This window comes from Pan troglodytes, chromosome 16 (genome assembly GCF_028858775.2).
Source record: "Pan troglodytes isolate AG18354 chromosome 16, NHGRI_mPanTro3-v2.0_pri, whole genome shotgun sequence".
NCBI lineage: Eukaryota > Metazoa > Chordata > Mammalia > Primates > Hominidae > Pan > Pan troglodytes.
This window is the reverse complement of record NC_072414.2, coordinates 40,131,025-40,155,329: the sequence shown is the minus strand read 5'-3', so window position 1 is coordinate 40,155,329 and position 24,305 is coordinate 40,131,025. Positions and strand designations below refer to the sequence as shown.

Here is a 24,305-nt window from a genome sequence, read left to right as displayed (position 1 = left end):
AACTACACAAACATTTTTATTCCTCTGAGCCACACAGACTCAAAAAATTGATTTTTATTTCTTGACCTGTGAATTAATCTTTTCCTCTTCTTTCTCTTGACACAATTTCATTACAAGGTAGTATGGATATTTTTCTTTTTGCCATTTTAGTGGAATAGTAGCGAGCCAGCATATGCATGCCACCAAGAATTTTGTTAAAGTGATTGCTTTGTCTAGTTGAAGTTTTTATAGATTTTAAAAGGGCTATTGCATTAGTTAAGCAATACATTTAGCGTGTTAAGAATGAATAATAAGGTCTGATTATTTATTTTTTTTTCCAAAAGCTGTTTTGTTATTATCTTGGTGGAGTCTGGAATCTGGCTGTGGAATTTATTTTGTTTGCATTGTCATGACTGCCATGATGCTGTCTTTGCAGTTCTAAATTAAAATTGCATTACTGCTGTTGCAGTTTTGTTTTCAGAATAATCTGAAAAACTTCATCTTATATACATGGTTGGTTTTGGGGAAAAATAATTTTAATACTTGATCTTGTAAAAGTTAGTTTTGTTATCTCTTGAAAAATTGAGTTTCAACAGTCCTGCAAACTATGTACTTGGCTTTGAGGCTGATCTCTTCTAATAAATTTTTTTTTTTAAATTGCATTGGTGTATCTGTTGTAAGGTGACAACTATTTGATTGGTTTTATTCATTGACTTTATTTAGAAAGTGTGTGGCTTGCTGTGAAGCATGATTTGTAAATTTAGTTTACTGATGGCAAACATGATTGAAGACATTCAGGTAGAAAGTCACCTTAAAACAGCTGTTGTGTGTAGGCTGACCAAAGTTATTTGAAAAGTGCTAATGTTGACGTTTTTTAATATGATAGGTTAAGGGACCATTTGTATGTATATGTGCATTTGTTCACCAACTATATCATGCTGGCCAAAATATGATCTGTAGTATGAATTAGGTTAATATGGTTGTTAGTTTTTTTTAGAGAATGTGGATGATGTACATTTCTGAAAATTAGTTAAATTTACATAGCCATTGATAGGAGGTATGTTGGTCTGGTTTTGATTGTTGGTGAATAATAGGTGCTTCTCTGTAGAGTTGTGCACAGGTGTGCAGTAAAGCAAGATACTGGTGTTTAAATGTATTGTTTCTTGGTATCTTCCTTTTGTATGTCTTATGTAGTTGGTGAGGTTACATACGTGGAGCTCTTTAAGGATGCGGAAGGAAAATCAAGGGTAAGTGCTGTGGGCAATAATCTGCTTGAGGTTTAAAAGTTCCTCAGCAGTTTACTTTTTGTATAATACTTGTACCAGTTTTTGGAAACTTAAGTTTCATTTTGTTTTACTTTATTATGCAAGATTTGAGGCTCTATACCAGCAAGTCTGACACTTATACAAACCTAGTTGCCTGGAAGGGATGGGTTTTGTAAACACTCCAAAGGGGCATTCACTTTTCCAATGCTCTAAGGTAATACTTCTTCTTAGCCAATAAGATTTTAGCATAGGATTTTTTTTTTGTTGTATTTTGATGTCTTCAAGGATACTTTAAAAGTCACTGAATTGATAATATTCCTGAGTTTTTTGAGGGGACTATAGCTTAAAGGTGTTAGTTCAGAATGTATTTTTGAAATTTTACTGAAAAGCTAAATTTGGTAGCCTGCAGGACTACATGAGAGGCAGTGCTCTGACCAATTGGTATGAATGACATTTACGATTATATTGACATAGAAGGAATTGGTTGATAGTATATTTTGATTTTTAGCAATAAGAATGCAGTATACTGAAGAATACAATGGAAAACTCTTAGCAATGTTTCATTATGTTAGTAAAACTAGTTGGGTGCATGATGAATAGAAATTTTGTCATTACATTCATATGGGACTTTGGCAATCACAGGGAATTATTTTTTAAATAACTCTCCAAATTAATTTATTATTAGTTTATAGATGATTTTTACATACTTCCAACTGGGTGCTGTTAAATGTGCAGCCAGTTTTAATCTAATAGAGAACTTGTTAAAAATAAAATTAATATTTATTCACTATTTTGATTTTAATAGAGTTGAAAAATATGTCGTAGACAGTACATTTTTTGAAAATATTTGTAACTATAGAAGGATAGATCTATTGGAGCCTTTAGTTATTTCCTTCAATTCCTGTTGATTTAATTTGTGCAGTGACATTAATTTTAACTTAATGAAAAGTCACCTAAAAGTGAAAAATGTGCTCCAAGCTTGTTACATGTTAGAGTCTACTATCTTTAATAGATATATTTAAAAATTTAGAGAAAATTTGTGGTTACTTGCCTGTTATGTTCTGGAGGTATAAAAGATGAAGTGATTCTACCATATTATTAATTGCCTTAATGATTGAAATGTTAGAACTGATTATTAACTTCATGTACTGATCTAAAACTTTTTTTCTTTTGCATATTTTGACAAATCTACCTGGATATAGGGTTGTGGGTAAGAAATTTTTTCTTTAAGTATCTTAAGTCAAATTAAACTTTGGAAAAAAATTAGCACATAAACATTTCCTATAAATTTTTTCCCTATTAAGTGTGGTTGAATTCAAAGATGAAGAATTTGTAAAGAAAGCCCTAGAAACTATGAACAAATATGATCTTAGTGGAAGACCCCTTAATATTAAAGAGGTAAGATTTCTCATATTTAGAATTTAAACATTTGACTATAAAGACATGTTTTCCTTGGATTTTCAATTTGGTAATACATTTGCCTGACTACAACTTTTTTTTAAAACATAGGTGTTTATTAAAGCATTATATATTGACGATAGTTTTACTTGTACATGATTTTATATTTGCTGTTAAGCAGTTATCCTATATACTTGATTGGTTCCAAGTTGTTAAAAATAAAAGCACATAATTTAAAAAAATTTGAGGACCTAGAAATTCAAAGGGGATAAACTTTAGGTGCTAAGTTTATTTGGTACAGACATTTTCAATATTTAGATTTTGTTATTTGAGAAATATAATATCCTTGTAATTGATAATTAAAGGTCACTTAATGCAAATATGTTATGGATTTGAATAAAATTGATATTCACTTTTTATCAGAGTTACTTGGAAACTGTACTAGATTAAAATTTAAGAAAAATTATAACTCTGTTAGTGAAATTTATAACTAGAAGTTGGAATCCCCTAAAATGGAAATGTCTTCTTTGTACAAAATTGTAGCAGTGTAAACAGGTTGACAAAAAATGACTAGAAGATACAAACAAAAAATTTACAGTTTAACCTTGAGAATGATTGGCTTGAATAGCACTCATCTTCATAGGTTCCTTTATTTTGTACTGTTAATCTTAATAGTTTGATTACAGACCTGCTATGTACATATACTTGCTAAAGTCTGTGTTAAAAGAGATAAATAGTGTAACTTTGGGACCCTGAAGATTTTGTACTAATACTGATGCTAATCATTGGTTGTAGAGCAGTACTGTCACCCATGGCATTTAATAGTATACTAATGATTTGATTCCTGGCTTTATCACTTTCTAGTGGGTGTCTAGACATGCTACTTAATTTCTCTAAACTGAAGTAATGGTAGTAGTACTACTGATAATAGAGGCATACCTTGGAGCTATTGTAGGTTTGGTTCCAGACTACTGCAATAAAGCAAATATAACAATAAAGTGTGTCATATGTATGTTTTGGTTTTGCAGTACACATAAAAGTTACGTTTATACTATATTCTGTTTAAAGTATGCAATAGCATTATGTCTAAAAGCACAATATACATGCCTTAATTTAAAAATACTTTATTGCTGAAAATGCTAGTGATCATTTGAACTTTCACTGTAACCTTTTTGCTGGTGGAGAGTCTTGCCTCAGTGCTGATGGCTGCTGACTGATCAGGGTGATGGTTACTAAAGTTTGGGGTGGCTGTTGCAATTTCTTAAATTAAGAACAATGAAGTTTGCTGTATCAGTTGAGTCTTCCTTTCATAATAGATTTCTCTGAAGCATGTGATGTTGTTTGATAGCATTTTACCTACGGTAGAACTTCCTTCAAAATTGAAGTCAGTCCTCTCAAACCTGCTGCTGCTTTATCAATTAAATTTATGTAATATTCTAAATCCTTTGTTGTCATTTCAACAGTGTACATAGCATATTCACCAGGCGTAGATTCCATCTCAAGAAATGACTTTCTTTGCTCATACAAGAAGTAACTCCTAATTTGTGTTTAGGTTTTATCATGAGTTTACAGCAATTTATTCACATCTTCAGGATCCACTTCTAATTCTAGTTTTCTTGCTCTTTCCATCACATCTTCAGTTACATCCACCATTGAAGTCTTGAAGCCCTCAAAGTCATCCATTAGGATTAGAATCCACTTATTCCAAACTCCTGTTAGTATTGATATTTTGACCTTATGAATCACAGATGTTCTTAATGACATCTAGAATGGTACATTCTTTCCAGAAGGTTTTTAATTTACTTTTCCCAGATCTATCAGAGGAATCACTGTCTATGACAGCAATAGCCTTACAAATTGTATTTCTTAAATAATCAGGCTTGAAAGTTAAAATTATTTCTTGATTGATGGGTTACAGAGTGGATATTGTGTTAATAGACCTGCAAACAACATTAGTCTTCTTGTATATCTTCTTTAGCACTCTTGGGTGACAAGTGCATTGTCAATGAGCAGTAATATTTCAAAAGGATTTTTTTTTTTGAGCAAGAGGTCTCAACAGTGGGCTTAAAATATTCAGCAAACTATCCTTAAACAGGTGTGCTGTCATCCAGGCTTTGTTATTTCATTTACAGAGCACAGACAGAGTAGATTTAGCCTAATTATTAAGGGCCCTAGGATTTTCAGAATGGTAAATGAGCATTGGCTTCAAGTCAATTAAGGTTACCAGTTGCATTAGCCCCTAATAAAAGAGTCAATGTGGCCTTTGAAGCTTTGAAGCCAAACACTGACTTCTCCCTTCTAACTCTGAAAGTCCTAGATGGCATCTTCTTTCTATAGAAGACTGTTTCATTACACTGAAAATCTATTGTTTAGTGTAGCCATCTCATCAATGATCTTAGCTAGGTGTTCTGGATAACTTTCTGTAGCTTCTACATCAGCACTTGCTGCTTCACTTGCACTTTTATGTTATAGAGATGGCTTCTTTCTTTAAATCTCATGAACCAGCTTCAAACTTTTCTTCTGCAGCTTTCTCACCTCTCTCAGCCTTCATAGAATTGAAGAGAGTTAAGGCCTTACTCTGGATTAGGCTTTGGCTTAAGGGAATGATGAGGCTGCTTTGATCTTCTGTTCAAACCACTGAAACTTTCAGACCACTGAAATGTTATAAGCACAAACAAGTGAAATATCTTAATAGTTCAAGAAGCATCTTCTGTGTTGTGTTATCCTTCTTCCCCAAAGGTAACCGGTATCTTAAATTTTGTGTTTTTACCTGTTTTTGAAACAGCATTAAGGCTGTCTCACTTTCTCATCATTCGTGCGTTCACTGGAGCAGCACTTTAAGTTTCCTTCAGGAACTTCGATGCAAGAGGCCCGGCTTTTCACCTGTCTGAACTTTTGACATGCCTTCCTCACTAAGCTTAATCATGTTTAGCTTTTGATTTAAAGTGAGAGACTTGCAACTCTTTCTTTTACTTGAACACTTAGAAGCCATTTTAGGGTTATTAACTGACCTAATTTCAATATTATTGTGTCTTGGAATAGGGAGGCCTGAGGCGACGGAGAGAGATGGGGAGCGGCTGGTCGGTGGAGCAGTCAGAACATTTATTGATTAAGTTCGCTGTTTTATTTGGGCACGGTTGATGGTGCCCCAAAACAATTAAAACATCAAAGATCACTGATCACAGATCACCATAACAGATAATAATGAAGAAGGTTGAGATATTGCATGAATTACCAAAATGTGATATGGAGACACAAAGTGAGCACATGTTGGGAAAATGGTGCTAATAGACTTGCTGGACACGGGGTTGTCACAGACCTTCAATTTGCAAAAAGTGCAATATCTGCAAAGCACAGTAAAGTGAAGCACAATAAAATGAAATGTGCTTTTATTTACCTAATAGGATTTTTATGAGGATTAAATGAGATACATGGTAAAGAACTTATGTGCTGGCATCAGAGAACCTCTCTAATTCAGGGCAAATTACTTAAACTTTCTCCTTTGTTTTCATAATTACTAAGATGGGAGTAATGATAGCACCTACCTCATAGTGCTATCAGGACTCGAAGAGTTAATATATGTAAACCATTTAGTGTTGGCTATTTATTATGCTTGTGATATTACTAGTGTACAAAGCACTAAGCACAGTGCTCAAAATATTTTAGCTACATAATAAATGTTAGCTTTAGTAATGATAATTGTTACTCCTGTCCAAGAGTCTTTTGTTCCTGAGTGTGAGATAATAGCTTGAAATCAAAGGCCATGCTACCAACATATAACATGTATCCCAGATACCTTTATTTGAATTTGCTTCCAAATTATTCTAGTCCTGTTTGAGTCTGGGGTTTATTATTTAAAAAGTTACTAACAGGAATGTATAGAATTAGCAGAGAAAATTTTGACTGTTGTGGTTTGTGTCAGCCAATTATTTGGTGGTTTTTATGCATAAGCCAGGGCCAGTGCTTCAGAAATATATTGGTATCTTAATTTTCTTTAAATTATAATAATCAGAATGATTATTTTGAGGATTAAATTAGGTTGGTGCAAAAGTAAATGCAGTTTTTGCCATTAAAAAAAGCTTTGAATTAAAATAATGGCAAAAACTGCATTTACGTTTGCACCAACCTGACAATTTTCTGTTTTATGTTTTCTGTTTCTCTTCAAAGGACATGTACTACAGATTCTTAGTGTCTTTTTCTTTTATTGGAAAAAAAAAGTTTATTGGATGCTAAATATCATCCAATAAACTTCCATATAATATTGGATGCGAAATATCATGTTATTGTGTTCTTTTAAGTTTCAGCACATTGTAGATCCTCAGTAATATTTCAGAGACCCTGGAGTTATATAATCCAAGTTGAAAGAGGATGCCGCCATTTTTAACTTTTTTAAGAGAAAAAAAAAAGGCTAAATTTGGCCTAGCTAAATGATGAGGGATTTATTCAGTTGACTTTTTTGAATTAATGTCACTTTGGCAGTCCCTTTCCTGGGATATCTAATTTATAGAGGGGTGGATGGAATGAATGCTTAGAACTGCTACTGAGGAAAGTCTAAGGAAGGTGTATTTCCAATGTTCCTTAACAGACTTTAGAGTTACATTTTTTTTCATTTAATTAAATGCAGAATAGTAGCAGTTATAAACTGCTATTGTAGGCCCTCCAAAAGCAATAGCAGTCAGTAACCAGCAGGCTGACAGCAAGGGGAAAAGAAGAGTAAAAGTCATGTTATATAGTAGGTGGTTTGTTTTATATAAATTTTATTTTATATATGTTTTATGTATGTATGCATGTATTGTATGTGTATATATTTCTGTCATATATATGTATATAAAAGACAGATCAACACAGCAATACATCTTGTTAATGTTATAAGCACAAACAACCGAAATAGCTTACTATACTAGTTCAAGAAACATCTTCTCTTCTGAGTTATCTTTCTTCCCCATAGGTAGCCACTGTCCTAAATTTTGTATTTTTACCTCTTTTTGAATCCTCAGGCCTGAAGAATTTATTTATTAACTTATATGTTTTGAAGCATTCTTTGATACATTTTTTTTCTTTTGTAATCCTTTTTATTCCTTCATAGTGAAGAAATATGTTGCAAGCCAGAATGGTTTTATTATTTTACGTTTCCACCTTTTATTCTCCAGCCATCCTAGAGAATTTATTAAAATCACTTGACTTTCTTTTTATTAGTACTGTATTCCCAGACTGAGGCCAGCAAAGTAGATTTGATGGTTACCTTTACACTTCATCTTAGCCTAAAAATGGAGAAGTGATGATGGGGTGATTACCTTTAACATAATCATTTGGCATTGCAGATGATAGTCTATCAATGTGTTTATGTGGTTTTTGTTTATTTATTTTTGTTTTTTAGTATTCCACCTAGTGGGATGAGTGAGAAGTACATTTATGTTTGTGTGTGTGTGTGTGTGTGTGTGTATGTTTGGTTTTGTTTAAAGGTAGGGTGTTTCTCTTAAAAAATTAATGAACCTAACAAAAAAACAATGTTTAATATCATTTCTCACTTGGACACTTAGCCCTCCTTTATCTCTCCTCTCCTCCATCTCAGATTATAATCATTGTTGAAGAAGGTAAGAGTTTAGAAGGTGGGTAATTGTATTTTGTTCAGGAATAAAATTTACAGATTACAATCGGCCATCCTATCCTCTACCCCAGTATTTGGGTTTTATAACAGTCTGTTCCAGTATTGAAAAGCTTTGAATTAGTCTGAATTTGGCATTCCATTGGGCATCCAATAGTGAGAATTGACCATTCCTACATTTTGGAAAGAAAAGTTGCAGTGAGTACTTCACTCTTCTTTGAGTTACATGTATGTATACATGTACCCTAGTGTGAGAGCAAAATTAAACTAATTTCAAGTTCTTAAGTGGCTTTAGTGATTGGAAAAAAAAAATTAACTGACATCTCTGGAGGCTGAAATATTTTGTTTATCCACAGGTTTTTATGGGACTCAATTCTCTGGATGAGAAAAAAGCTCACTCTTCAAGAGGGTCAATAATTTGAGCCAGACAGGATAGCTACTGTAGAATTTAAATTGTTATTTTAATTTTGTAGAATTAGTGATGTATTTAGTGGAATTTAACATTCAATGTGTGTTATAGGATCCTGATGGAGAAAATGCTCGTAGGGCATTGCAGCGAACAGGAGGATCATTTCCAGGAGGACACGTCCCTGATATGGGATCAGGGTTGATGAATTTACCACCTTCCATTCTCAATAATCCAAACATTCCTCCTGAAGTCATCAGTAATTTGCAGGCCGGTAGACTTGGTTCCACAATTTTTGTTGCCAATGTAAGTTCAAGCTTTAGTCTAAAATTTGTCATTCAGATAGATAGCTAATTTGATTAAATGAATGAGTTACAGGTTTATAGAACATTTTGCTTATTTTTAACTAAAGTAAGTGAAATAGTAATTATTGTAAACTCAAAATCAATTGACGTATATACATACATATATATATATACCACACACAGACACGCACAAGGTTAGAGTTTAAATACAACTATTTGGATTTTTTAAACATGGAACTGTGCAGTTTATACACATTCAAGCAGTTCTTGAAATTGTATGTGTTTTGGTTTATATTGGTAAATGGATTTCTTTTTTTAGTCTTGATATTTGTGAATATGCATGCCATAGTTGGTTTGTTATTTGTTCTAAGCATCTGAAAGTCAGTGAAAACAATACTTTTCAAAATCTGGATTTCTCTTGGTAAAAATAGATATGCAAGTTTCAAATGTACAAAATAGGTTTGAGCAGTTGAGAGATGATTTTGAAAATTAAAAAAAATAAGGATAAGGAACAATGTAGACGTAGCTTAAATGATTTTAAGCAACTGAAGATGTTTTAAAATTTGAACATTATCAATATATTGTTGAACTAGAATTATGGTTCTTTATGGTTTTAAGAGTTTAGAAAAGATTTTTTGTATTTACAGATGGGGAGACGGATTTATTAGGTATGTAACTTTATACAATTTTATATTAAGCTTGACTTCAAAGTTGGTTGGAAGAAGCTAAAGGAAGTGTTCAGCATAGCTGGAACTGTGAAGCGGGCAGATATTAAAGAAGACAAAGATGGCAAGAGCAGAGGAATGGGCACTGTCACTTTTGAGCAAGCAATTGAAGCAGTTCAAGCAATTTGTATCCTGATTTACATTTCAGCATTGTTTATGAGGTTGAAGAAGCATAATACCACCTTTGTTTTGGCGGGGGGTAATTGAATTTAAGGTTGCCTGGCTTAGAGATGTGTGTTAGACTTTAGTCTCCAGCAAATAAAACCCTTAGTAGGTCCAAGTATTAAAGTCACTCTTAAAACTTGAATTGGCCATATTGTACAGGGCTGGTATGAAGTTTTTTCTTTTCTTTCTTCCTACCACAATTAATTGTATACATGCATTTAACAATTGTGTAATCTATTGTATATTAATGCAGTTACTTTAAGCGAAGCCTTACAAGTTTACCTTTTTCAATGGTTGAATTAAAAATACATCTTATTGATGAAATAAAACCGTAAAGCAAAGAATTGAATATTTTTTTGAGTATATGAAAGTGGCTAATATCAATAAGTATTAAAGATGTTAATTAAAATATCAGAGATAGTTGGACTCTAAGATTATTAAAAATTAGTTTGTGTTCTGTTATAATTTTATAGTTATCTTAACTGACTTTCCTTGACTGAACCAACAGCTATGTTCAATGGGCAGTTTTTATTTGATAGACCTATGCATGTGAAAATGGTGAGTTCCTGTATATCACCTCAACCTCCAACCTCTTCAGATCTTTTATTGGCTCTCTTCTACATTACAGTTCTTTGTGGTAATATGTTAACCATATTATAAACTTTCTTGCAATTAGGATGACAAGTCTGTTCCTCATGAAGAGTACCGTTCACATGATGGTAAAACACCACAATTACCACGTAAGTAAAAGCTATTATGAGAAACAACATAGGCTTTTTTTGGTTTGTTTTATTATGTGCTAAGCAACACTTTGTTTTTGTGCCTACATCCTAGTTTCTCACAATTTGGGATTAGTTTGGAGTTATGAAGATAGTTTGGCGCTATTGATTAGGAAGACTGAGAAGATAAGTGTTACGTGCCATTTTTTTTTTCTCTTTGGTAACTTTTCCTGACTAATCAGCAATACATTCTAAAATGTTTGGTAAATTTATACACTTGAAGGAAAAAAAGTCCTCTGTAATTTCACCATCTGTGGGTAACCTCATTATAACATTTTTGTGTATTTTCTTCTAGCCCGCTATGTATATTTTTTACATAGTTGGGAACAAAAATAATTTTGAATTATTTTTTGTTTAACATTAGAGTATAAGCATTTTTTCATGTTGAAGATTCTTTTCAAATATTTTTATTGGTAGTATAATAGTCTATCATATAGATGTTCCATAACTATTTCACTGTTCTGTATTTTAGGTGTTTTAACTTTTCTTTTGAGTAACCACAGAGTAACACATGCCTTTTTGTTCACAAATCTTTGTAATGTTTTTGAGTACTTCCTTCAGACAGATATTCTGAAGTAGATTTACAGTTCTCATGGGTTAGTATTATCAAATTGTTTTCCAAAATGACTATAACAGTGTAATATACTTATTGTATTATGTGTCTCAGTGCCTCTGTGTCTCAGTGCCTCCTTTGAAAAGTGGGGAGAATAATAGTGTCTACGTCATGGGGTTGACATGAGTATTACATGAATTAATATATGTAAAGCACTTAGAATCATTTTGGCATAATGTAAACACTCAATAAATATTAGCTATTGTTTTTACTATTTCACTGCATCTTCTCTGGTTTTTAAAGTATTCTTATAAGAAATCTTAAATATACAGACAAAAGTAAAATTACTCATGTAGTTATCATATGCCGTATTTGTTGTAGATTTTTTTCTTTAAAATAAATAAAATTTTACGGTAAAATGGAGCTTCCTCATCTCCCTTGCCCATCTTTCAACTTATGCCTTATCCAGAGGAAACAACTTATGGATAGAGTATTTATCATTTAGGTTTTAATAATTTGACTACACATTTGTACATCCATAAACATAGGGAATTGTTTTGTTGGATTTAAAATTTTGTTTGAGTGATATCATAATGTATTATGTGACTTGCTTTTTTTTTTAAATTGTTTTTGAGATTCATTTATGTTGATAGATGTAGCTCTAGTTTCTTCATTTTAGCTGCTGATACCACATTTTATACATTTTTCTGTTTTTTAGGTTATTTTAATTTTTAGTTATTGTGTATTAAGTTGTAAAGTATTTGCTATTTTTTATCAGAATTATATGTTCTCTTTATATTTGCTAGAAATTATGTGTAAAACTGGCCTTCCTCTGTTGTTTCTGGGAAGTTTTTAACTACTGATGGTTTATATTTTCTGTCTTTTTTTTTGAGTCAATTTTTGTAATGTCTATTTTTCTAAGGATTTTTTCTGTTTTTGTTCATTTTCAAATATTTTGGCTTAAATTATCTCTTAAGATTTTGCTACATCTATGTTTCTGTTTTAAAAATTCTGAATGCAATTTTTATTTTTTTGTTGGTTAATTTTGTTAGAAATTTGTCAGTTTTAATAGAGTATTCAAATAACTGAATTTGGATGTTTTGTATTTCTAATTTCTGCACTTAGCCTTATTATTTTTTCCTTCTATTTATTGGGGTTTAGTTTGTTTTTGTCCTAACTCCTTAAGTTGAATGCTTACTTCAAATTGGTAGCTTTTCCTTTCTAATATAAGCAGTTATGACTATAAAGTTAGTACATGGGTTTTGCTATGGAGCATTTTTATGATGGGTCAGTTTTTAGAGTATTTAAAAATTACCATTATGGGCCGGGCATGGTGGCTAACACCTGTAATCCCAGCACTTTGGGAGGCCCAGGCAGGTGGATCACTTGAGGTCAGGAGTTCGAGATCAGCCTGGCCAACATGGTGAAACCCCGTCTCTACTAAAAATACAAAAAAAAGTAGCCAGGCATGGTGGCGCATGCCTGTAGTCCCAGTTACTCAGGAGACTAAGGCAGGAGAATTGCTTGAACCTGGGAGGCAGAGGTTGCAGTGAGCTGAGATCGTGCCCCTGCACTCCAGCCTGGGTGACAGAGGGAGACTCTGTCTCAAAAAAAAAAAAAAAAAAAATTACCATTATGATTTCTTATTGAGCCATGTATTATTTGAAAATGGAAGTTTTCAATTTCCAAATGTATGAGTTTTTTTTTTTTTCCTTTGTATTTTTTCATTTCAATGTGGTCAGAGAACATGGTTTATATGTGAGTGTGATTCTTTGGAATTCATTTGGACTTATGGATGGCCTACCATATGGCACATTTTTCTTAAGTATTCTGGGTACAGTTGGTGAGTGCAGTGATCTATATATGTTCATTAAATCAAGTTTGCTAATCATTTAAATTGTCTTAGATCCAATACTTTTTCTGCTGTAACACTGTTTATCTTATTATCTTATGTGTCTGGTAAAATTGCCCAATAGAATAGTGGATTTGTCTACTTTTTCTTGTTTTTACTTAAATATTTTTAAGCTAGCTTAGTAGGTGCATCTAGATTAGAATTGATATATTTTCCTAGTGAATTAAAAATTTTATAGGGTGACTTTTTTCTCTAGTAATTACTTTGAGTCTTTGGTCTCATTTTAATGTACGTACAGCAGCTTTATTTTGTTTAGTACTTGCCTGGTACATTTTTCCTATTTTTTTACTGTTTCAGGCATGCCCCTTATAAAGGGTGTTATTGCTGGGCTTAGACTTTTTAAAAAAATCACTTTGATAGTTTTTTTCACCATGAAATTGAAGAGTTCAATTTCTTCACATGTATTGGTTCATTTGGATTAATTTCCATTATATTGTGTCTTTTTTTTTGTCTTACAAATACTTATTTTTCTCCTATCTTGGATTGTTCTGGATATTTTAATATTTCTGTGAAGCCTGAAGTTAATATAATTATTCTTTTATGTAATAGTAGAGTGACCTTTGGATACAGTCACTTTCCTACTGAATTATACTATCATTGCTCAGCATTTTAGTTCTGTATTATTAGTTCTGTACTATTTTTTTTTTTCTGTCCTGCAGATTAGACAATGTTATTTACCATTTTCTTGTGTCATCACTCCTCTGCTTTTATAGACTCTGGCACTAATTTTTTTCCCCTGAAGCATATATGTTAGAAGCTCTTTTAAGTGAGGATCTTTTATTAGTAAATTCTCTCAATTTTGGGTTTTAAATATTTTCAAAGATAGTTTAACTTGTATAAAGATTGATAATTATTTTCTCTAAGCACTTTGAAAGTATTCTACAGTCTTCATGTTTACACTGTTGCTATTAACTCAGCTATTTGTTGAATCGTCCTTTCTTTATAAGTAATCTGTCCTTCCTGTGCAGTTTGTGCAGTTTGACAGCAAAGACCAAAGTCTTAAAATCAGCTACATGTCATTATGCAAGCAACCTAAGGTCTCAAAAATTTCCTCTTCTATGGACAATAGATGTGGAAACACTTAAGTTGCCATATAAATATAAATAAATATTTATATCAATGAGAAAACTAGGTAATATAATATTTGCCTTATTCAGTGTTATACTTTCATGGTTATTGACTTTTTAGTTTGATTTGAACCATTTAAAAAGTAATTATCAAATTTTAAGTGGGTCTACAAATTTGGGCAAGATGCTCATTTTCAGATATTTGTGCCATATATAAGGTGATATGATATTATTCAAAATCCTCTAGGTATTTTATTATTCCTTTCAGTGTACCTTTAAGTGGGATATAAGGTGTACTTTGTATTATATCATGTTTTATTTCATAAAACACTTCTCATTAATAAATGATTTTATAGTCGGGCTTCAGTGTGCTGCTTTCTAGATAAAAACAAGAACCAGTGCTTTTATTTGAAAATTTGCAGAAATTTTAAAGATACTACTACAGGTATATAGCTTTTTAAAAAATTTTATTGCCAATTAGTTAATCATATATGGGTCTTTGTAATGATTGTTCTCATTTTTGTTTTAGGTGGTCTTGGAGGCATTGGGATGGGACTTGGTCCGGGTGGACAGCCTATTAGTGCCAGCCAGTTGAACATAGGTGGAGTAATGGGAAATTTAGGTCCAGGTGGTGAGTATTCTAACTTCCTCTTTTCTTTTTAAATGATACATATGCTAGCTAATAAAGCCTCCATTGATGTGGTCTGTAATAATGTTTAAAGGACTCTAATTAATAGTTAGATATTTACGGTGTCACTTCATTCTGAAAAAGGAATGAAACCTTGAGCACAGCTAACATGAAAGAGATAGGCAGAAGTCAGGAGGGTTTCTTTGGGGCCAGCTATGTTGTAGCTAGCCTTTTAGCATTTTGGATTTTGAAATGTCTTGAAGGCAGAAGGAAAATATATCATCTATGAACAGTATTTATGGAGTAGCTGAAATGCTACCATATCATAGGCAACTAAAATCTGTTTATCCATTTGGGAAGGTGGCTTTTCAGGTAGTTATTTGGCTGCTCACCTGGAAGAACTCACAGTTCATTTTTAGAGATTGGTTTTTAAACTTTGGTGTTAGGACCCTTTTATATTTTAAAATTTGTTGAGAACCCAAAAATGCTTTGTTTATGTAGTTATAATTACCAGTATTTACTGTATTATAAATGAAAAATTAGAAATTAAAAAAATTACATATTAAAAAATGATAAACTCATTACACATTAACATACATAAAAGCTTTAAGAAAATAAACTATTTTTCAATGCAAAAAAGAAATTGGTGAGGAGAGTGGCATTGTTTTACCTTTCCACACATCTTTTTAATGTTTGGCTTAATATTGCTGTTATATCTGTTTCTGCACTTTAGTTTTTTGTGATATTGTACATCATATAGTGTTTGGAAAATTACACCTTAAACTCAAGAGAATGAGGGTAAAACATCAAATAATGTCTTAGTAGTATTTGGTGACTTAAATAGTTTTGACCTATTGAACCCTCAAGAGTCCCTGGACCATACTTTGTGAATTACTGTTTTAATTGATGGACTAATAAATGCTATCAGATTCCTATTTTGTCAAGATGCTGTAGTCACACTTTAAATTATGAGGCTCATTATCATAATCATTCTGATCCAAACAAGTTTTCTCCCTTACCCTTAGACTCTCACACCTACCTACCCTCTCCTAAATACATACTATTTATATTTTGAAAATTTTTACTGCTCTTTTAACTGCGATGTTTAGAGAGTCCTTACATTCTGGCCTGATCTCTAAATCTGCTGTAATGCTATTTCTGTGTCTATGCTGGAAAAAAAAAATCATTGATAGTAGTATTTCTGTGTTTATTGTGGAAAAAAAAGTGAATGATTACCTAGTTCTAGATATTCTCTAACTGAATGTTGTGGGTGTTACTAGTGAATTTTGCTTTCTTGTCTGATAAATGTTCAAAGAAACCCTTTTGAAGATTCATGATTAGACAGCTGCTATGGCATAGCACTTTAAACCATGCCTCCTGTACCCTACCGCTTCTCTAGTGTTTCATTGTGGTTATACCAGTGGTATCTATTTTGCTATAATGCATTATATCATCTTTTAGTCATAAAAATAAAATATACTTAAAGTACATACTGTGTATTTTATTTGAGGTATGGGAATGGATGGTCCAGGTTTTGGAGGAATGAATAGAATTGGAGGAGGTATGTATAAAGATTTGTTTTTTTGTATGTACCCATCACCATTTTCAATAAACTAGAAACTGTGTTGAGAATTCCATGAAAAAAAAGTCATGGTTTATTGTTGGCTCATGTTCTAAAGGCTGCTAGCAGAAATTGAGCCTGGTACATACTTAAAGGAAGGTGATGTGTTAAGAAGTAGCTGCACAAGGTAGGGTGGATGAAGAGCTTACTGGTGAGATTTAACATTTACGAAACGTATCTTTCAGCTACATGACTGACAGTCGGATCTCAAAATTAATCTTTATTCCATAGGAATAGGGTTTGGTGGTCTGGAAGCAATGAATAGCATGGGAGGATTTGGAGGAGTTGGCCGAATGGGAGGTAGGTAAATGTATGCAGTGGAAAGTGTGTGCATATTTAGTTTTCCCTATTATTAATATTTCCCCCCTATAACTTAGGAATGTGTGCTAAAAATGTCTTCAGAAGGCATATAGGCACTAGGGGATAAGGACAGGCCTGGGGAATGGGGATGATATGTGTGGCATGTGAGGTAAATTGGGTAAATGACAGACTATTTTATATTTGTGACTTACGCTGTCTTTTCATAATTTAGATACATTCCTGAATGTTTTCAACATGTATTGATATATTTGAAAAGGTTAATTTGTTGCACAATTTTTTCAGAGCTGTACCGTGGTGCGATGACTAGTAGCATGGAGCGAGATTTTGGACGTGGTGATATTGGAATAAATCGAGGCTTTGGAGATTCCTTTGGTAGACTTGGTAGGGCTGGCTGCATACTTCTCCTTTTCTTTTTGTAGGCTATAATTTTCGAAATTTGGTTTCTCTTTTTTTATGAAAAATCAGAAAATCATAATGTTTTATACAACTTATTACCTGAAGAAAACACTTTAAGGATTTTAATATGCTAGCTCTCTTTTTCAACATCTTACATATTTGAACTCTATTTTCAGAAGACTTTATGCTTTTCATTTATTGTAAATCAGAGCACATAGTACCTTGGGAATTTTAAAGTATGATTATTTAAAATTAATTAGTATATTATCTTTCCATCCTTGTTTAGGCAGTGCAATGATTGGAGGGTTTGCAGGAAGAATAGGAGCTTCTAACATGGGTCCAGTAGGATCTGGAATAAGTAGGTTTAAATTTTACTAGAATTTATTCGGTAATATTTGAGTGCTTGCAAAGACTTTGCAAGAGTAGTTATTGTAGTATAGTAATACTTTGTTCTTATACGTTAATGTGTCTTGCTATAATTTGAGAAACCTTGATAATTGAGCAAAGCCTTTCTGTTTGATTATTGTTTGAAATTTCTAAATTAACTGTTTGAATTTTACTTTTTTGATATTTCTGAACTATGTGTTAACAGCCAATCCAAGAACCTTCTTTCCAACTAAGGAATCTGGGGATTTCTCTGATCATGTTTCAGGAGCAAGTTTTGCTTTAGCACCAACTTTGTTTCCTTGCTTATTTTCTATAATAGCTATTAGTGACTAGCTTATTTTATTTGTAAACATCTATGTCTTTTGGTAAATGCAGATATAGCACTCTTAGGCATCTCCTGAGCTTGAGTCAGGCTAAGGTTGAAAGAGGTACTTAATTCTTTTCCTCTTGAACCTTTCCTGTAATAGCATCAAGAGTAGTTGCAACACTGGGGAATGCTGAATCTCCCATCCGTCTATTTCCACTCCTACCTTTTAGGCCTTATATTAAGCCTGAATACATGGATTATTTATTTATTTTTTTAACCTCTTTTGCTTACTGGGACATGTCTCTGAGCTCTCCATACTTTATTGACTTCCTTTAATTGATCAAATTTCACAAATAGAAAATACAACTTATTTAAACTATTCTAAGAGTAAATTCTAAAATCCTGTCAGCTGAAGACGTCTACTTCCATTGTATCTTGCTCCTTTTATTCCTCCTTCCATCATCTTTTAGCCTCAGCCATTTCCTATTAGTCCTAACTTCCTTACCTTCCTCTTTTATCTCAGTGTTTGTACTTCTGTTTCCCTGATTTTATATTGGTTATTCACAAAAAGCCAATTTGAGGGTGATGTTAATTTTTAGAATTTCCATGTTTGGGGATATTACATACAAGACAAAAGGTTTGATAATGAGTAAGATGGGAGCAATTGAAAAGGACAGGAAATCGAGTCAGTGCATAAGAATGAAGTAGGTATGAGTTCGGAGCTAAATTCTTAAGCTCTGGCTAACGGGAAGTGATAGCATTTTTTGTTCCCTTGACAAGTTCCGTATAATATTGAGATTAAAAGTTACGTTTTGCTATGAGTATTGAATTACCATGAGAATAAAAACTGGGAAACAGAGGTGAAGATGCTGAGGTGAAAGATAAGCTAGGAAAGGAGTATTTACTTGTAGGAGAGTATGATGAGAGCGGCTTGAGTGCTAGAGTTGTAATAATTTGCATTTATCTCTGTGTATCTTTATTTTAGCAATTATTATGCTTGATATGATTGGAAAATAAAAATAAGGATCAGAACAACTGTCCTGTTATTGGAAGCAGTGATTGGTAGAGGATTTATATATTTATATGATATATTTAGTGATCAGAATACAATTTTATACAGTTATATATGTATAATGTATTTATACAGTGGCTAGAATTTCTCAGCTAACTAAATGTATATGTAAGCAAATTCTGTTCTTTGGAAAGTTGTTATCTGTATGAAAATAATTTTATGTTTGTATATTATTTAATTATATAAACAAATTAATTTCCCCCTTCTTTCTCAAAAATGTTTATTTCCTCTTCTTTTCCTCCTTTCTCTTCTCCTTTTCCTTATGTTTTTGAAACAAAAACACAAAATTCCCAAATCCCCCCGTCCTTTCTTGAAAATCCAGGTGGTGGAATGGGTGGCATGAACAGTGTGACTGGAGGAATGGGGATGGGACTGGACCGGATGAGTTCCAGCTTTGATAGAATGGGACCAGGTATAGGAGCTATACTGGAAAGGAGCATCGATATGGATCGAGGATTTTTATCGGGTCCAATGGGAAGCGGAATGAGAGAGAGAATAGGCTCCAAAGGCAACCAGATATTTGTCAGAAATGTAAGCAAATAAATATTAAGGATAATTGAAATTCTTTTTTTTCTTGTATATATGTTACTAATACCTCTTTTCATTCTAGCTACCTTTTGACTTGACTTGGCAGAAACTAAAAGAGAAATTCAGTCAGTGTGGTAAGTATGCAAATGACTGCAGATATGTTGATATTGATTATGGAGGAAAATTGGTTTTAAACTTTTATACACTGTGTTTAGACCTTTGCCTATCCAGATGCCTATTCCTGGATAGTCTTGATAGTGTGCCAGGTCTAATTCCACTTCAAATAAATGAATTATTTCACTATGTTTTGACTTAGAGCAGTGCTATTACTACTAGGTAATAACAAGGTTTAGGTAACAAGGTTTAGGATATACCCTATCATTGTTTTCTGTTAATAAAGATAGGGCTTATTTTATTACCTCATTTTAAAAAGATAAATATATTATCATTCTTTGCATTAAACTTTTTTTCTCATGAGAAATATTAATAAATAGTATATTTATTTCCTTGTTTATAGTATAGTGCAGGGGATTATCAGCATAACCAACTGAGATTCTGATGTCCAATTGATAAAGGAGTTAATAGGTGAGACCCATTCTACATACACTGTATTCCTACCCAACACAGGAAACCTAGCTGGTAGCATACAACCCACTGTCAGGAATGCCTTGGACATGGGTACATTTTGGTTGCCCTTCTTATTCTTTTATAAACTGTTCTTAACTATAATGATACTACTTATACAACCTTAATGTGTTCCATAGGTCTGTGGAAGATTAGGTGGTTTATCACTTTTAAAAAAGAGCTTTTTATATACCATACTTAACTTTTGTTACAAATATCTTAATTGACTAAATTCTCACTTTTTCTTTCTTTTGCAATAATGGGAGAATTCATGTGAGTGTTATAAAGTAAAATATTTTTTGCTAGTATTAATATTTTTCTGCTATTGCATGGAATCTCAGCGACTGTAGTCACAATAGGAAATTACATAAGATAGCATATATATAATTTCTGAGGTCATGAAGGAATAGGTTTAGTGTTCTGTCACAAAATAGCCTTTGTGGCCACTACAGAGATAATATTATCTCATATTTCTTTATATCTGACTCTTTTGTAGCTTTTATTATATTAATAGTTATTTGTTCAAGTTTTCGTCCATCCTACGTGGAAGCTCTTGAAGGCAAGAATTGTCTTTTTATCTTAGCTCCTTTTATTGCCTCTGTACGTATGGTAAGAGTTTATGAAAAGTTTATAAGTTAAGCATTCTGGGTAGATGTTCATTTATTCAGTAATTTATTCATTAAATCCACAAACATATTTTTGGCAGTCTGTTAGGCCCTAGAATTTTGAAGGTGAACAAAGTGAGATGCTCCTGCCCTCAAAGAACATACAACATGAATTTGTCTAGGATGTTCTGTTGACTCTCTTTCTTGATCATCCTTTTATTTTGAACTAATCAAAAATTCAAGAAAAAGTTGTTGAAAACAAGTTAACTGGTTAATAGTCACCACTAAGAGAAAGCAAAATAGTAAAGTGGCCTTGAGGTATTGGTCTTCTTTGCAGGAGTAAGAAGATCTACCAGAATGAGTAAGCAGTGTCTGGCCATGAATCCTGTAGACTACAGAGGAAAGAATGTATACAGGGTCTTAGTGAAATACATCAAATGAGGAGCAGTGGCAGCAAGTATAATCTGTGTTGATTTAGTTTGAGTGAAAAAAAAATCTCCAAATGAGATATGACATTATGTTAAAAGTAGAAATGAAACTTAGCAAGATAAAGAGCAAAGCAGGACAAAGAAATGACAATGAAAAGGTGACCATTGTTGAGTTGACTGTTCTTTATTCTTTGTAGGCTGCTTTCCGTTTGAGGTTAGATATGAGCAAGGCTTGCAGCAAACTTCAAGTGTTTGGTGGGCTTCTGGTTGGAGTGGCATTGTTTTGACATGAGGACATCAGCAATTGCAAGACATTTTTTGAAAGGAAAAAGCATTCAAATCTACATAGAAAATTTTTATAGTATGTTAGCCATATAAAATAATGGTTAAATTATTATTCTTTACTTTGCTATTTTAGCTCTATTCTTATAATCCTTTTTCGATTATAATTATATTTTAAGATTAATGATTTTTGTTTTATCAATTCTTTTGTAAAAGTTTCTGACTCTTAGGTTTTATATTAAGATAATACCATATTTACACAATTCCCTATATCTCCCTTATTTTTAACCTTGAACTACATTGATGGAAAAGTTATAATAATATAGAATTAAGTGTCCAGCTATTGACAACTATACAAATTATCTAGCTAGTATGAACTGAACCATCCATTTTTCTGCCATGTCACTTATTTATAAATCTTTTTCTTAGTATGAGACATTTCTTTTTAACATGCTGCAAGCCAGTAATGGCCTCTTGGGCAGTAAAAGGCAGTCTTCTGTTGTTGTTTTTCTTGTAAGCCCAAAGAGAGTAAGTATATTCTCTTGCTTGCTTCTTAGTAAGAATCTAGTAGTACTCCATGCATCTCCCATAAACAATATCTGTCAGTAAAGGGTGCCACTGGCAACCCCCTCTGCTTATAAATTATCTCTAGTGATTAACTGTTCTTGATGGAGTAATTACAAAGGCTGAGTAAATGTTATATTATGGGTTATATTACCCTCAATAGAACATTTTCTCAGCCTTTGTAATTCAGAAAAGATTGTTTTCAGATCTTTCCAAATATAACAAGATGAGAAATAAGTGAATATAACTGCTATTTTCTGGCTCCATCAAGCCCCTAAAGGTAACATTTTTGACCCCAGGCTGGTAAGATACACATCTTTCCTGTAGCAAAAGAGATCTATCTTTTTATCTTGCCTTGTGTAATTCCTCAGAGAGATGCATTTTCAAAAAGGCTGAGTATAAATAAATTAACCTATTTAGTATTGGACCCCACATCATTTCAGCTTGTGCTAATAGGGTCAAATGGGCATAGTCTTTTAAATGTGCTCCCATGTCATGTCATCTGTATACTTTAGCTGCATTCTGGCCTTCTGGCTCAGTATGATGCAAGACTATAACATTTTAGAACTTCAGCACAAGGAAAACCCATTCTCAATTATTCTTGCTATAAGCCATATAAACAGATATAACTTTGTTCCACAGATTTCCATTATGTAGTATTTCTATATCAGTGTGCTTGTCAACTGCATGGAAAATGGAGGCTTATGGTAGATTTTATTGATTAAAGTACTTGCTGCTTCAAGCATTTTGAGTGGACTTTAGAATAACTTAACAGTAAAATTGCAGTAATAGTACAAATGATATATGATGAGCATTCATTGATAGGCTCTGTCTTTTGTTTGTAAAGAAACAACAGAATACTTTGCTTTTCTATCCCTTATATCCTTATTATGTTTTCTTATCGTAGAATTTCTGATTTTCCTGTTTTCATCCGTGGTTGTGTTAACTTCATGTAGGCAGTAGATTTTATTGAACATCCTTTAATTTGGTCTATTTTTACATGTGTTTTTATACTGGCATATCCCAAAATATACCCCACAAGATGTTTATAGACTGGGTTAAATAAAACAGAAAGGTTTCTTTTACTGTGGGACAAATCCTTTTTATTACTAGTATATGTAACAGCAATATGTTTGATTATTCTGTGATACTGATTTCTCATGGCATACTATTTTGTCCTGTGCTGTTGCCAAAATATCAGTCCTGTTTTTGTTTTCTTGGAATCGTACAAGATTATTAGATATTTAACTTAGTTGAGGAAGTTCTCAGAGCATGTAAAAAGTCAGGCAGGTCTGATTTTAATCAGCTATTTGAAACTAATTTTTTTCTCCTCAATTATTTATCTTTAGAAAAGAAAATATTTCAGTTGGTGTTTTTATAGGATCAGGAAGAAACTTAGAACATTTATAACTCTTTCTGGTTCTGTACTGCTGGGATTCTTTTTAGGGGAGCAGTCTAACCATAAAACAAATATTTATGGGCTACTGTCCATATAGCTTGAACATCAGAACTGTAAGAAAGTTCAAGTATCTTAGCTGAGGGACCTTGTCAACTAGAAAATTTTTGAGGTCATTGTGAGGTCAGGAATTTGGAGGTCTGAGTGCTGATTTCTAAACTGAAAGAGGCAATTTAAGAGAAAAACAAAAAAGAGAAACTGTCCTGAAAGATCGAGAGACAGATTATGCAAGAAATAGTGACATATTTTCTTTTGAGGTTTTGAAGATTTCTTGCTTAGGTGAACTTTACTATTGCTGATAAATCTGTGATGGGATACTTAAGAAAAACTCTACGTTTTTAGGTAAAATTAAGATAAGGAAGAACCTTTAACCTTAAAAGCCCTTGAAAATCCTCCACAGTTCTTTTGAAAATAACTGTGTAAGGTGCTGTCATTTACCAACAGCTTCTTTAATTAAACTTGCTTTTTTTCAGGTACCAGCATTCAAGATATTAAGAGGACTCTGGAAATTGTGCTGCATTTATCTTTAAATTGTTTTAAAATGTGTTTTCCAGTTTCATTTTATGATGTTTATTAGAAAGTGTGATTGCTGTGTTTTTGCTTTTTTTCCCCATTTCATTCCAGTTGTGGGCTAAATATTATTTGGATCTACTTTAACCATTATCATGTAATTTCTCTGGAGATTAGCCTATTTTACAACTTTTCAGAACACATTTAAAGACTATCTGGCCTGTGTAACAAGATACTGGTTTTGTCTCAGTATGACATTTATTATCCTAGACCATTTAATTAGTGTTTAGTAGGTGAGCAGTTGACTACCAGTTGGTTTTCAAAAAGAAATGCAGTAATAGGGAGTGGATGAAAAAGTGAAAGTATAAAGTAGTCCATCATGTTATAGGTAAGAGATTATTCAGATCAAGATTTCAA

The 24,305-nt window shown here is 32.6% G+C and overlaps 1 protein-coding gene across 2 annotated transcripts in view; it reads left to right on the top strand.

The window, feature by feature from the left end:
- MYEF2 (myelin expression factor 2) overlaps window positions 1-24,305 on the top strand; it is a 36,557-nt gene that overhangs the window by 9,759 nt on the left and 2,493 nt on the right. Inside the window, exons 3-16 of one of the 2 annotated variants that reach the window (XM_001165031.7) lie at window positions 1,174-1,226; window positions 2,447-2,454; window positions 2,549-2,642; window positions 8,768-8,959; window positions 9,657-9,810; window positions 10,357-10,406; window positions 10,525-10,588; window positions 14,689-14,790; window positions 16,298-16,348; window positions 16,640-16,708; window positions 17,012-17,110; window positions 17,412-17,483; window positions 19,214-19,422; window positions 19,502-19,553. In XM_001165031.7, coding sequence (XP_001165031.2) covers window positions 1,174-1,226; window positions 2,447-2,454; window positions 2,549-2,642; window positions 8,768-8,959; window positions 9,657-9,810; window positions 10,357-10,406; window positions 10,525-10,588; window positions 14,689-14,790; window positions 16,298-16,348; window positions 16,640-16,708; window positions 17,012-17,110; window positions 17,412-17,483; window positions 19,214-19,422; window positions 19,502-19,553 — 1,269 coding nt within the window. The remainder of the gene's footprint in view (window positions 1-1,173; window positions 1,227-2,446; window positions 2,455-2,548; window positions 2,643-8,767; window positions 8,960-9,656; window positions 9,811-10,356; window positions 10,407-10,524; window positions 10,589-14,688; window positions 14,791-16,297; window positions 16,349-16,639; window positions 16,709-17,011; window positions 17,111-17,411; window positions 17,484-19,213; window positions 19,423-19,501; window positions 19,554-24,305) is intronic. The other variant, XM_510381.8, reaches the window with a different exon arrangement.